The sequence below is a fragment of the Strix uralensis genome, chromosome 1, assembly GCF_047716275.1.
Source record: "Strix uralensis isolate ZFMK-TIS-50842 chromosome 1, bStrUra1, whole genome shotgun sequence".
In the NCBI taxonomy this organism is placed as follows: Eukaryota; Metazoa; Chordata; class Aves; order Strigiformes; family Strigidae; genus Strix; species Strix uralensis.
This window is the reverse complement of record NC_133972.1, coordinates 29,259,125-29,274,518: the sequence shown is the minus strand read 5'-3', so window position 1 is coordinate 29,274,518 and position 15,394 is coordinate 29,259,125. Positions and strand designations below refer to the sequence as shown.

At 38.6% G+C, this 15,394-nt stretch overlaps 1 protein-coding gene across 10 annotated transcripts in view; it reads right to left on the bottom strand.

The window, feature by feature from the left end:
* The window catches only part of THRB (thyroid hormone receptor beta), a 175,326-nt gene that overhangs the window by 23,312 nt on the left and 136,620 nt on the right, over nt 1-15,394 (bottom strand). The window contains exon 1 of one of the 10 annotated variants that reach the window (XM_074861047.1): nt 8,788-9,115. The exons of the other annotated variants lie outside the window; for them this stretch is intronic. Coding sequence (XP_074717148.1) covers nt 8,788-9,115 — 328 coding nt within the window. Of the gene's footprint in view, nt 1-8,787; nt 9,116-15,394 lie in introns of those variants that run through there. 10 annotated transcript variants of the gene reach the window in all.

Genomic DNA, 15,394 nt, shown 5'->3' with positions numbered 1-15,394 from the left:
GCAGAGGGGAAGGATCACCTCCTTCAGCCTGCCGGTGATGATCTTCCTAATGCAGACCAGGATGCCGGTGACCTTCCTTGCCTCAAGGACACACTGCTGGTACATGTTCAACTTGCTGCCCAGCAGGAACCCCCAAGTACTTCAGCGCAAAGCCCTTTCCAGCTGGTCAGGACCCAGCCTGTACTGCTGCATTTATTATTTGTCCCCCAGTGCAGGATTTGACATTTCCCTTCGATGAACTTCAAGAGACTCCTCTCATCCCATTTCTCCAGCCTGCTTAGGTCACTCCGAATGGCAGCAGACCCATCTGGTGTACTGGCCACTCCTCCCAGTTTTACATCATCTGCCAACTGGCTGAGTGCAATTTATGAGTGCAATGAGGGACAGTGCTTTGGATGTGGCCGCCTGTAACATTATCCCTTGCCACTGGCTTGCTGAACCCATCTGTAGCACCACATGTTGGACTAGACTCCAAGCTTGCTGTCTTTATGCAGCCTTCACACCAGTATGGCTCGGTATAGCTCAGGGACACAGCACACCACAGTCACATGGAGGGAAACCAGCAACAAGACTCAGGGCAGCTGCTGGGAGGATGCTGCAAGAGGTGTGGCCATCATCTTCCTGTGACTAACATGCTAGAGGGCCAGCTCAGTAACAGACAGTTTAAATGAAAGTGCCTTCTTAAGGCTACACTTGCCAGAGGTTCTCCAGAAAGAAAAGCCCAAATCAGAGGAAATACTTGAAATTAACCGAGCTTAAAATACTTGAATTTTCTGGGGGCTGGTGAGTGGATTAGGAGAAAGTAAAGAAGGAAGAAGGCAGGAAGCATTTGCATGGTCTACTTCACATGTCTAGTTTGAGCATAATTATGAGAACCTCAAATTATAGAGGAACATATATCCCTCTTCTGTTATGCTGGGAAGCAGGAGAACTCCGAAGCCATGCCTGGGTACCTGCATCTCAGGTTTGCCAATGCTCCTACTGGCATCTGAAAGGGGAGTTCAGGAATGAGCTGAGATCTTACTGATGTATCATACCAGTCTATAATACAGTAAAAAGATCAGATTTACATTCAGGTTACATTTCTTCATGATGAACAAGTTGTGCTTGGATAGACTGGTGGACACGTGGAGCTGGTTCTGTGACCTTGAGGGAAGAGAGACAGCAGGGTTTCGACTCTTATTTACATCACTGACTCCTGATGGACATTATGCCAGCGGGGGATTAGCAGAGATTATTATCTTCATTCTGCCCCCCTTTTGCTCACACCTGCCTCTGCACATACAACATACACAACACGGAGCTGATGCAGGAGGCAGCAGATTCAGCAGAGGGATGCAGAATTTTCCACTAAATTTCTGGTAAAGATTAATAGCTTCTTGTTATTGCTGGTTACTGCTATACATGAAACGCAGACTTAGCATAGCATAGACTATGTCCTCTAAAATTCAGTATCCCTGGTTAGCTTCCTTAAGAGTTACTTCTGAATTAAATGGCTTGGTATTTCATTAGTTATGTAATCTGGTTAGTGCTGCTCATGTAATGGCAGTTTCGTTCTACTGGAAGAGCAGGAGACCACTGGTCTAAAGCACTTCCTTAAATATATACAGTAGCTTGTACATGTGACCACTGGTGTCCACCTCCTTGGAGTTTCACGACTTTATCCAACCCAGGAAACAGTTTCCAATCTGGCAGAAAAGACAAATCTCCTACAGGCACTCCTAGTCAGAAAATAAAAACGGCATCCTTACATGCAACCACATTCCTAATTTTGCTGCATCCGAAGTGTTACATGGCAGCTATTTAAGCTACTTAAATATTATTTTCATCACTTTTGCAGGATTGCGCCCATGTCACAAGGTAAGCACACACTTTGAAATCTTCTACTGATTCAACAGGAAACTTAACCCAAGAAATCACTGGCAATAAAAGTGTGCGATAAACATATTTTTCTTTCTATTACAAATCTGATAGTGATATTCACGCTTTTGTATATTTTTAACCCTCCTTCCAACAGCTAATGGGGAAACTGCTAGAAAGTAGGAAAACTGGACCTTCAGCAGTGATTTAAAAAGACAGAATTCAGACAAACAGACATCACACCAAGAAGAATAAGGGAACTTACACTCAGTTCTTACAAACCATAACGTTCACTGTAAATAATTTCTAGTAGTTGCAAATATTCAGTCTGACCTCTGTATAAATTCAATGCAATTTTATTTGTAAGACGTGCAGATAAGCAGTCTCCATGCATTTTTGCTGCTACTCAGAGTTAGAAACAGTATCAGTGGGGGGACATTCAACAGCGTTTTTCTGAACCTGGTACCAGCACAGAAGCTATGAACAGTGCAATGGAGATTCTTGGGGAAGCTGTGGATGGCAGCAGTTGTCTGTTGGACGGTCCGAGAAAGAAGCAGAGCAACAGACTTCTCTCACTCCTTACAGCACTTGGGGAAAAAAGAAGAGGGGCAGACTAATAAGGACTTTTTTCTCACATCAGCAAGTACTTTGGCATCTTGTGTTTTAAATAAATCTGAACCAGAAATAAAAACTCCTATGCGGAAGAAGCAGATGCTGTCTCCACAGAGTAACCCAGGTGCTCTCTTATGAAAGAAGAATGTCTGATGACAAATCTCATGGGAGCACTGGGTAGGTTCTTATTTCTGGTGTCCATATTTCAGCCTTTATTTCTTGGTCAAAAACTACTAAGTAAATAGCTAAGAGGAACTGTTCAAAAGCAACACCAATCTCCTTGAACTGTACAATAATAATTAATATTGTTCCGTGGTCTGTCAAGCCTCTGTCTGCTGTACTTTAGCATCCTCGTGGACTATGTTTGGTGCATCCGGTATGATCCTCAAAGTTAACTGCCAAGTATGACTTGACATTGTTCATCCCAATGCCCACCTTGGATCTCTGTGTTGAGTGGAGAACACCAATGAATGACCTTGACCTGCCATATCTGGTGTTTCCCCTGCAGCCCAAAGTAACCCCTTTGCTCCTCAGACTCCCACCTGCCACTCAGTCTAATCTTACTGTCTTGGCATGGCTAAGTACTCAGCAGGACCAGTTGCTCCTACCTAGAATAGTACCTTGTATAATCCATTATAACCAATCTTGATGGTGATTTACAATATTTTTAAAATCAGAACTGTAGCTTTGTAGAGGTATGGCAAGAAACAACTCCCTTTGACAGGAAAAGGCGCAGTGGGTTTGCCCCAGCAGCTGTGAGGACAGAACGAAATCTGCTAACCTATGCAGTCATTCAAGGTACTCAGTTTCATTAATAATGTATGCCTGCACTCTCAAATTACCATTTGCAGGAATGATACCTTAAAGCAGTATATGTGACCCCGCACAGTGTAACAGATTGGAGAGACGCAAATGAGACACTCAGTGGCTACTCTTGCCCCCAACCTCGCAATGAGGCAAAGAAAAGCAAGCTAAATGAAAACAACCACTGAAAAAGGATACTGCTTTTTTTTTCTGTGGGTTTTTGTTTGTTTGTTTGTTTGTTTGTTTGTTTTAAAAGCATGTTTTCAGAAAACTAAAGAATTTATTTCAGTTTTGTTAAAGTATTGTGGCACAGACTTTACATCTCCAGGTTCTCTCTGTACAGATAATGTAATACTGACTCAGGGATTAAACCACACCTTAAAAAAATGCTAGGACCTATTTGACTACCAAACAGCGCTATGAATGATGTCGATGCAAACAAATGATGTCTGTATACCAGATGTTTCTTATTAGCTTGTTCCTGCTCCACCATAGGCTTATACCTTGCAAGCAGAAAAAGCCATTTTTTGCTACTGCAGAAGGACACTTGAGTTTTAAGGCCATTATTCAGTATTTTGATTTTCACAGTACACTGGCAGACTCACGTATTAAATATACTCCCTGAAATCTTTCTTCCTCTCATCTGGTATGGTTTGCGTGACTAGAGACCACTCACTAAAATGAGGAATTTAGGACTTATCAGTAAGCTCGTATTCACTTACTAGACACTGCAGCATGAAAATGAAAGAGATGAAATTAATTACTACCTTGAGAATCCCCAACTGTATTAGAACTGAAAAGAAAATTTATAGTGCTGTTCCACTGATTCTATAGTCATATTGTAACTCTTTGCAAATTATAAAAATTACAAGAACCATCCAGTTATCATCCTTGATACACTTGTGTAGACAAAGCTTAAACAGAGTGTTTATCGGAGAAAGCATAGAGCTGAGTGGGAAAAAGCATACTCCATTCTTGTTTGTGCTATTATCAATATTGATCTGAAAGGCTGGGCCGATACACTGATCCTTGTTTCCTGCTTTCTTTAAATTACTCCCACTGAGAAAAATTGCTTATTTCTCCATCGAGCTTGGAAGCACTGAGAATGTTGTTAAACAGATTCACACATTTCTTGTTAGCTAGCTGGCTTGCTTGTCCCAAATTTTGATCTTTGTTGACATTCTTTGATTTATGGAATAATTAAAAATTGACAAGAGATTCTGCAAAGATAGAATTTGGAACATTTTTTATAGTCTCTTTTCCCTCAATGACTTTTCTATGTATTAACCCTGTTCTTTGGGCTGAGTCAGAAACCCCATCAACAGTAGTGCATTTTGCACAGATGTGCTGAAAACATTTTAGCCCAAACTAAAATCACTTATCACTTAAACTGCTGTGATTGGTACTGTACTTGCATCCATTATCAACTGCAGGTACAAAATGCACTACTGTAGAGTCAGACCATGCAATTTTTTTTCCCCAAAATTATTCAAATGTTTTTAGAGACCATAGCTTAGTATTACAAGTAACTTATTTTGAAATTACATCTCACTGAACATCAGCTTTAGTACTGATGCAAGAGCAAAGTATGACCTAGTTCACTTTCCTATCTTTCATCTGGCTGTGCAAAGGTTACAGTAAAGGAGCTGAAAATGCTTTTTCCACTGACATTTTTATTAAAAAAGAATAATGCAATTCCAAATGTATAATGATTTGCTGAATAAGATGCAATTTTTCTGATCAGTGCTATCTCCTTAGGTGGGTGGTCAAGAGCAAAATTAATAATTTTTAAGCCCAAAATAATTGTTAATATACTGGGAGCTGCTCTGCTGCAAAGGCCAAGATGACAAAAGCTCAGTGTTTTTGTGAATTGATTATATTCACACATACTCCCTGCACTGATGAGCAGACATTTTGACGTAACCTCCATGTTGCATTTTCTTAGCTATTCAGAAAGTACCCTAATGTTTTCACACCGCTGAGAACTCAGTTTGGACTAATTCAGTTGCATACTCTAGCAGTTATACAGTATGTATTCTCAGCTGCATGTAAATTGACTGAGAAAATATAAGGGGAAATAATAATGATAATTACAATTATAACAATAACAACAATAATAACTTCCAAAGCCCCACTCTCCACCATACCAAGAGCCCTTAGAAAGATGGCATTAACCTCACCTTGTACCTGGGAAGCAAGGTGAGACGCAGGGTTGGGGAGCTGGCACTGCTACAGCTCGACTCATGAATTCCCACCTGCAAACCCTTGGTTTGGGGGGCAGCCTCTGGTTACTTCTGGTTCGCCCCCCCAGAGTCTGAAGTTAAAGCCTAACTTCATAGACACCCGAGGGCATCTTTCATCACCTTTGTCCATGAAATGACTGTGCAAAGGGAAGTGAAAGTCAACTCTCATCCCTGTTTTAACTTTGCAGACCTATTTCCCACGTTGTCCAAATGGCCAAAACACTGCGCACACACCAAACGTGGGGATCCTGAGGTTTCCAGACCTCTGTACATATACATATTTCTTTTGTACTTTCCTGACTGCACTACCTCTACCCTGTCCCTGGGTACTCCTCCTCGCTGTACGGGCCGTGCGAGAAGGTCCAGGGACACTTCTGCCTATCTGCTCAGCCTCTGCACAAGGGTCGGGTGGCACGGGCTCCCTCGGAGCATCACCCATCCAGTGTGCAGTGCTGCAAGCTCTCCATGGCCGACGGCACCGTGACAGGGGAAATATAGTCCAGTTTAAGCTCTCTGGGACAGAGCTGGGAATAGCACCTCGTTCTCATAATGATGAGTCCTGTTCTGCTCATCACATTTCACAGCCTCATGTGGAAAACAAAGTGTATCTGGTTGTCAGTCTCCTACAGTCGGATCAGGTCCAAAAGGGCTTCCTTAATAAAACAGTGAGCTCTTGCATGAATACTGTGCTGCTACCTTTTAACAGCGTACGCTTCAGCACAAAAGATAACGGAGCAAGAAGCAGATGGAAAGCTATAACCACACCTCCACCTCTTGATTTTCTGGAGCACAATTTTCTCCTTTAAAATTCAAGTCTTTCATCAGAATTTGTGACTGATAATCAGGAAATAATATTTTTGAATGTACTGTATTAACTGGAGTAGCTTAAGTACTTTCTTACATTTTAGAATAACTGGCTATACTTTCTAAATACTTGGTTTTTCCTTTAATGACACATTGTTGAGGTCTCTCGTTCTTGTGTTTTAAAGGTATTTTCTGAATTCTTTTAAAGTGAAATAGAGAAGTAATTAAACTCCCATCATAAATAATAATTTTTTCAGCATATAAAATGTTGATTTTTTTTTCTTCCCAGAGAGAAAAGAAGACTATTTAATAACTAGCAAAAGTTTTGATGAGAAAAGACTCCATTTGCTACTGTAAAGTACAGTCTGAGTTGAACAGCATATTATTGACATGACTACAAATTTCAGGGGACTAATAGAAATACCAACTGCAACAATCAAGACTCCTCATGAACACCTGCTTAGGGACTTAATTTTGCTTTAATTGGCTATTACCAAGGCTTCTCTAACAAACTCCATCGTCTTCCCCCAAATCAATTGTGGATCAATACAGACACACATGCCCTGTCTAGAGCCTTCTGTTCTTAGGACAGGATTAAAAGATTCATTAGTTTTATGATAGCTTGGTTAAAAGATGGAAATTAAAAAAAAAAAAAAAAAAAAAAAGAGAGAAGATGCACATGTCCCACACAATTTAGATCTCTTCTGCTTAACAAACTCAGCATTTGCAAAGGTTTGACAGAAGCAAGGCAACTCTTCATTGATTATCACAGTAATAAGGCTCTAAAGAATCCCAAAGCATGTTGCTCAGTTGCCATAAATGATCAATTAAAAGCCTGCTTGAGAGCTGGCTTCCACTAAAATTCACTGCCATTTCTTAGTGAAACTGAGGTAGTGGAAAACAAGGGCAGACAAGCAGTTTTTAAAAAGAACTCTGCATTCTTTCAACCAAAGTACAAAAACTTTAAACAGAGCAGATGTCAGCTGTCTTGAGTACTGAAATAACTTACTTAAAGCTCTGACCTAGGTACATCGATTATTTTTTATAACTTTTAACATCACGAAAAATGTATTCCTTTGCTGACTTTGCAATAGCAAGTCTTTATTTTCTCTAAGTTAATTCGGAGTACTATTTTTCTTTAACCAAAAATGACATGGGAACAAAGAGTTATAAATTCATTAGTTAAAATCCAATAGCAGATAAATAGCCTTAAAAAGCATTTAAAATGTTGCACAACACAAAAACATGCATGACCCACAACTACATTTAGTCTACATTTTGATCATGTTCTTACAGCTTCCTAGAACAGGATTTTAAAAAATACTTCCTTTATTATGAAATACAATGCTGTTCAAAGTATAAAATTAAGGCATTTTTCTACCAAACATATAGATTTATTGTACCAAGTGCTAATGAATATTGCCTATACAAAGGAAAATATTTCAGTTTTCCATGTAGTTAGTAAGATTACACAGTCTACTTTTTACTATAAAGCCACCTTAAAAGTAGTAAATGGTGTTTTCTCTACCTATCTAGTTACATCAGATTCATCTGGGCTTCGGATAACTGCATACAAAAAATCTGGTCTTAATAGAAAAGGGATATTATGTTGGTACAGCAGACTGAGTATCTTTAATAATGTGATTTTAAAGAAACACAGAGAATGTATATTCTGTATGCGTCAGTTTGCTAGTCTGAGTTCACAACAAATAACATTGAAAACATTTCCAAGCGTTTGTTGGTATTTTGGGCTTTTTGAATCTGTTTTGTTTACTTGAAAGCAAGAGAATAAATTCTGAAAACAGGCAATGATTTAACCCTGAGGGAGCAGGTATTGCACCAATTATCTCTCACAAACATATTGATTAGATCAACTTTTTGGATGCAGAATAGTCTTTCTTGCATAGATATATTCTTGAAGTGCCAGTCTTTTTTGCTTTGCATAATCAGAAACTACATGGTTTTCACTTAAAAGACAGTTACTCTATGAAATGTAGTATTTCTCCCATACATATTTACAGTTCTATTCTCAAAATATTTTGCCCAAGCTGCTGAGTAAATAGAGTTCACGTTTACTGATAATGAGGACTCACAGAAATTGTATGTAACCAGAAACACAGCTTTAAGATGCAGAATATATAATGACGACATTTCAGAAGAGAAACTTTCTTATCTAGCTCACTGGTGAATAGCACATGAACTTAACAGCCCCTGAAAGCAGAAAACAAGCAATATATTTGCAAATTTCTTTTACAGATTAAGAAAAAAGTGCTTGGAAATCCTCATCACTCACAAACCTTACAATCACCTAGCAACCTATGTTACTGCTGCTTTCAATTTTGAACAGGCAGCCTTCACATTCAAAGATGTATCTGAGCCAACTGATGCAACTGTAAGTTTAAAGCAAAACAAAAACAAAAACAGAGATATTTTTTTTGTTGTTATTTAAATAAATTGCCCCTACCTTTCTTCTGAGAGTACGATGGCGACTGCACTTGAGAAAAAGTAGGTTTTTCTTCGGTGAAATATTCAGGTTGGTTGTACTGATTCAGGGCCATGTCCATGTCAGAGTACTCGCTTTTAAACACGTTTCCAGGGTAACTACAGGTATAAGGCTGATTCACCGCCCAGGCCTGTTCCATATATATGTTGTTACTGTGCAGGACCTGAGCATCACAACTGCTGTAACCCTGATTATCTTCAATATATGTGCAATAATCAGTGGATTGCATGTAGCAGTTGCTACCGGCAGCTGGGTGCACTTCATATATTTCTTGCATACAGTAGCTCATTTTGTTACCCTATCTCAGCTTCTACTTTACGTACACACACACATGCATACACACGCAGGCATGCATACACATGGAACGGGAGAGGAGCAATGAATATACACCAACAAAGACGACTGCAAAACAGCCCGTTTTACTTTGGAGCAGCACCTGATGTGCTAAAATCCTATTTATATTGGGACAGCTTGTGAACTCCCCTGCCAGTCACACATATTGGGAAGCAGATTTATGACAGTCAAAGGTCTTAATCTGTGACCGTAAGTTAATTCCAAGGGAAGATGGCAGGCAGGTAGCAATGACCACCAGACAAAGAAGTGACGTCCCGACAACCCTCCTGTTCCCCTGTTTGTCTGGAATAATCATTTTATAAACCATTTCCAGCCTTTTCCAATATGATTAGAAAATGATTACTAAGGCGAGGACACAGTTATGTCACTGTAGTTGTCAACTTAAGTGTGAAACATTATAAAGACTGCTTAAGAACTCCCAGAGGGGATACGTGGAAAATCCTAAAATCAATAATCCTGTTTTTCAGCATTAAACCATAGAAAATCCAATAGTGCTGTGCTGATGACCCAAACAGTAGTCTAGTTTTACAAAATTTAGCAACTTAATCTGTCATCAGATTTATTGATTTTGTTTTACAGAATTACATGCATGAATCTCCCCAGCCTTCCACACATAGACAATCCTCTCCACTGCCTGGTAATGCATTTACGGGAAAGCAGCTTTTCTGAACTTTGGTGATTTGGGGAGGTAACTTCTATTGAGTTCAACAGGTGGGAAACTTCAAAATAAGATAATCAGCAAAAAGAACACTGCTTAAATATTACCAATAAGATAACTGCTTTGCTATTCTGCTTTGTTACCTTTTACGTTTCAGTAATGAAGTACTTTTAGAAGTGTATCATTTTTGACAACAGACTAAGGAGGGTTTTTTTCTTGTTTTGGCTCACCTATGAGCTATGAACGTGTCAATGCCACTACAACAGAAACTACATGATCTTATAATTGCTTAATACACTCCAAACCTCAGTACAGTTAACATACCGTGTTTAATCAGCCATTCTTTTTGATCCAAAAGAAATTATTTTATTTTTAACTTGTATTAGCTGCTATTTGTTTTTTACTAGACAAACTGTTTTTTCTTTACCCCACAGCTAAAATATGGTAAAACTTATCAAGTCAGCAACAAGACGGTATCCCTCTTTAATGTCTGTTCTTATTATTAGTAAGCAGAATTATTACTGATTTGCTAATGAGGTCTTAAGTTTTCTTATTTCACTCATTTTAAACAATCTCAGGATTGACAAAATTACCATGTAGGTCGTCCCTGTTTCATCTAGGATCTCAGGTATACATCCAACAACCTTGATGAACATACCCCTAAATGGTCCTCAAAAGTTCAGTGAAAGGTAAGACCTGGGCATAACATGTACGTATTTCACCCTATCAGGATACTGTTTAATGTTTCAGTCTAATGCAAAGAGCCAACAGAGAAATGTTCTCCCTTTCAACATACAACTGTAACTAACCTATCTAAATAAGAAGCATTGCCAATTAGTTTCTAATGTGCAGGCCAACAGAATTCAGGATAAGTGCTTCTGAGAATCAGAGAAGTTAAAATTCATGCTTGAATTCTTTATTTTTCTTCCTCTAACTATGAAAAAAGCATTTTTAATACACATTTCTTTATTAACTTGCTCAGAAAATAAAACATTTGGTAAGTCAAAATGAACTGTATCGAGATCGATTCTACTGAAGTCAATGAAGTTGCTTCCAAAATGAACTTATTCTGTTAAAACTCTGATAATTCAAACTAAGATCTTACTTCAGTAAGAGCACTAATAGTTACTGAAATCCCAGAAGTAAAACACAAACGAACCCTCATTCTTCATGCTGTTTTTACAAAGGATCTAACTCAACAAATAGCGTTGTGAAATCAATGTGAAAAAGCACAATAGAAGTTAATTTTCATTTTAGCTCAGGCCCATGATCTAAGCATGTCTTAGGCAAGATCCAATTTTTCAAGAATGGATGTTCAGCACTTCATAAAAACATGCCCGTGTTTCCGAAGAAACTCTGCATTAGATGTTTAAACAGAAACCCCCAGACCACACCCGTTTATGTGACCGCTCGGTAATGCTGTAGTACATACAAATGTAACATGTACAACCTGCCAGGCTTACTTCTCCATGCTCCCCAGAAAGAAAACATTCCACAACTGCAACACATGGGTTGTTCGTTTACCACAAAAACATTTTCTGTACAGCTAACAAGAATTTATGGGAGAGCTTGCACACAGGTAAGGCTGTATTTTACAGGTTAGCAGAGCAGAATACTGAGATACTTTTACACCACCCAGAAAAGTTTTGGAGAACTAGGCTTTAAATTCTTAGTGGGAATTTCTCTCCATGTGGATTTGTTTTGCCAGATGAGTCAAAATTCCTATGAATTTTCGCTTCTCTTGTTCTTCCCTCCCCAATTTGTTTTAGGTTTGTTACTGAAAAACTAAACAGAATTGAGACCGTGTGTAGACGGAGCTGTCCCAGACAGCACCTGAAGATATGGTATCTCAATGTGGCACTGCCTGTGACTTACTTTTTGTTCCAAAATAAATCCCTCAACCGTTTCTTATTTTTTATTGCTATGTCAATAATGCTCAGAAATGTGTCATATGTACTACTTTTGTCAAAATTACAGTAATACTAAAAGGAAATTAAATTACATGAAACTGTGAAGAATGAGCAGAAAAATAAAGATGGATGAGAGCCTTTTCTGACAAAAAAAAGAACGACAAACACTGCCAGGGAATGGGGGTTCATTACCTGTAATGTGCTAACATTAAAGAGGTTTATAGCACTGAAGATTGTTGTTCCCTTGGAAACAAATCAGTTCAAAAAACACTGCAGAGATCTAACATTCCTATTAAAACTGAAATATTCCTAAAATATTTTCATTTTAATCTCTTAGGGTCCAGTCCTGCAGGTCCCTTTCATGTATCACTTTGAATTAAATCATCTGATAAAAGACAGTCAGACGGGGTCTTTATCAAAAGCCTGAAATGGGAGTAGAAAATAATATTAACAGCTTTTCTTTGTCTCGTATTCTGATTTGAATATTAGAGTCTTTAAATCATGTAATTGTTGAGCTTTCATTGCCTTTAGCAGTGTACTACTGCACTTGGAATTTTATTAGTTCACAAGTGTTTGATTATGTGAACACATGGAAATTAATCACTAGCAGAATAAAACCTCCAGTGCAAGCACACAGGCCAATGAGAAAACAGAAACTTTGACACTGTGGCAGAAGAGTATCCAAAGTTTGAACCCTTCACAGTCTGAGGTGTCAGTTCATTGTATTAAAAAAGGCAGAAATTACTTGCTGAACATGAGTCTTGAATGCCCCAAAGGTTTTGAAATACTCACCCTGGTGTAATTCAGAAGTAAGTGTAGTGCAGTCAGTGATGTTACAGTGGGTGGGCAGAAGTCAGTCTGAGAATGACCAAAAAGAGGTGTCTGCAGGAGAGGCTGCCTTATACTAGATAATGAAGCCTCTTCATTGACTCCTGTTTTATACTAGATAATGAAGCCTCTTCATTGACTCCTGTTTTAAAAATTCTAACTAAAACTTATAATTATGCACAATCAAACGCCCCACTAAACAGCACTTCTCCTGTGACTTCACGCAGTTACAAAAACCACCACAGAAATGTTAAGGCAAGACAGTATTGCTGTGGATGAGCCTCCCGACAGCACACCCAACCAGCCGAGATCCCTGACACACAAAAAAGACATGTCATTTGGCGCAATCCACTCTGTTGTGTCCCTCTGCTATCTGCGTGAATGTCCAGGTGGCATATTACCCACAAGAGTCATATTTTCCCTGACTGTTTCCAAACTGTGCACCCCTGGGCTAGAGTCCTGGCTATCTAGACGCTGCAGTTAGGACCCCTGCGTGCCACTTCTAAAAGATTCGGCAGCGTCAGCATGTGGGAGGTATTGCAGAGCATTCAAGTTAGTCAGGGCAGAGTGCTGCTTCTAAAGGACCAAATGGAAGGATCTTAGATTTGTCGTGTTCACACTTTATACATACAGATGAATAACAAATCCAGTATTTGGTCAAAAAGTTTTGCACATTTGAGCATGTGGTTGCAAGGATTAAACATACCTTTCCAAACTCTTAACAGTTACGTACACTTGTATCATCAGCTCCTAGTTTTATAATACATATTTTTCCATTACAAATAACTGTTACATTTCCTATTTACAGATTTTCTTGTTGTCTGCATTCTCTCAGACACCTCTGATGAAGATTAGGGGGAAAAAAAATTAGATCACTGCTCTTCAAGGAGAACAGAAATCTGCACTTTCAGGACACACACCACATAACATGGCACACATCCCAGACAGTCCCTATCTTTTCATATCACAAAGAAAATATACTGAAAACTGTATCAGCTTTTGAGCAGAAGTACTAATGTGGCTTTTGTAACATACATCATTTGTCAAGTACTGCCACCTCTGTGCCCACATGATGAGTTACCACCTCTCTTAAATGTATGTATTTACACTACATTATTCATCCACTTTACGTACTATGATCAGAGACTCAAAATGGTCCCTCAAAAATACGACTGTGCAAACTTAGTGTTATAAACTAAGAAAACCTCAAACAGTAGAATCCAAAATAATACTGAGTGCTTACAAGAACAGAAAATTAACTCTATATAGTATTTACCTCATTTTGAAAACTGTACTTGTGACTTAATCATAAAGTATGTAGAATTATGGAATTCTAGTGTTGTAAAGTTACAATAGCATTTGACAGTTCCTGGATTATGTTTCAGTAGAATCAGATGTTAAAAACTGTCATTTTGTCTACACTATATTTATTACAGCAAGTGATGCAGTTAAGGGAAAAACAGCTGAAGCTTTCTGGCATAAAATAATTTTTTGGGGTTTGCAACAGATGCAGCAAGCTTCAAACTAGCTGCCCCTGGTTTAAACCTGAGGAAAAATCTCACTTGCACAATAGCACACATCTTTCTTCAACATGTATTGTTAGTTCTTTCTCTAAAACGGCTTCTCTCACAAAACCTGCTGTACCTTGGTTATGACATGCCACTAAATTTGTATGTGACTCATAAAATGCCAGTGTGATGTGCCTTTTATTGAAACAGTTCAGACTCATTAGTCTGTTTGGATAACAAAGAATGTCATAGTTTATATTTAAATGTTCAGATTCACTACAAATCCAGTTCTCCCTGAAAGTATTTGACACCGTGAATAAATGCGGTTAAAAGAGAATGGAGCTTGCTCTTTCATGATCAAGACTCTTCTAGAGTTCATGCTTGCTTTTTTCTTGCACTAGTTCCTTGCACTATTCAAAACACATGCGGGTAGCACAGTTTTGTCAGAAACTTGCTCCTTGAGAAGTTTGCCAACAAACTGGCTAACAAAATTCCTGAATAGTGTTTGACAGCTTTTCTAAGAGTAATTATAGACCTGTGACCCAGACAACCCAATTTGTTAAGTCTCCCCGTATCTCATAATTGGAAGACCCTGTTAGCAGACATCAGTTAATCACATGGCTTTCTTGAGAAAGTAACCGCCGGTACTTAAAACATGTACCTTTTCTGAGTCATTCCCTACCCCAACTCAACATGAAAACTTCAAGGTAAAAAGTTCCATTTGTTCAAAAATAAAACCAAGCAGAAAGCTAGCTAATGTAGCTTGACACAACATAATTAAGACTCTTGGGTGGGACTGTCTGGGTTTGGCAGCCTCCTGACAGCCCTTAGTAAGACGTTAAAGCGATCAACGCCTGACATCTGTTAGCAAAGAGGCATTCTGAGGTAAAGAGCAACTAAATCTAAAGAAATCATATACTTAAGACCAGTTTAACTTTTTCATGAGGTGATAATCTGCCCGACACTCTAATCTTTCTTCCTGGAGTGACGCAAGACTTAAGTAAAAGAAAACAACTTACAGTCACTCCCAGTATGCAGTAAGTATTTTTTAGGCGAAGAACAATCAAGAATTATTTATCTCTGTTTAAAAGGAATAAAAATAATTTAAACACTAAATTTGTGCGAATACCTAAACAATTGTGATTCTTAAAAGGAATTCCTTCAATACTGCACTGATGTGAAGAAAAAAACTATGCGAAAGAAAATGGTTAATTCTCCTCACTACTAAGGCAAAGAATATTCATAACAAGAAGTTCCATTTATTTAAGCTCTGTATGTGTACTTACTGAGGCTTTGGGGATGGCTAATAA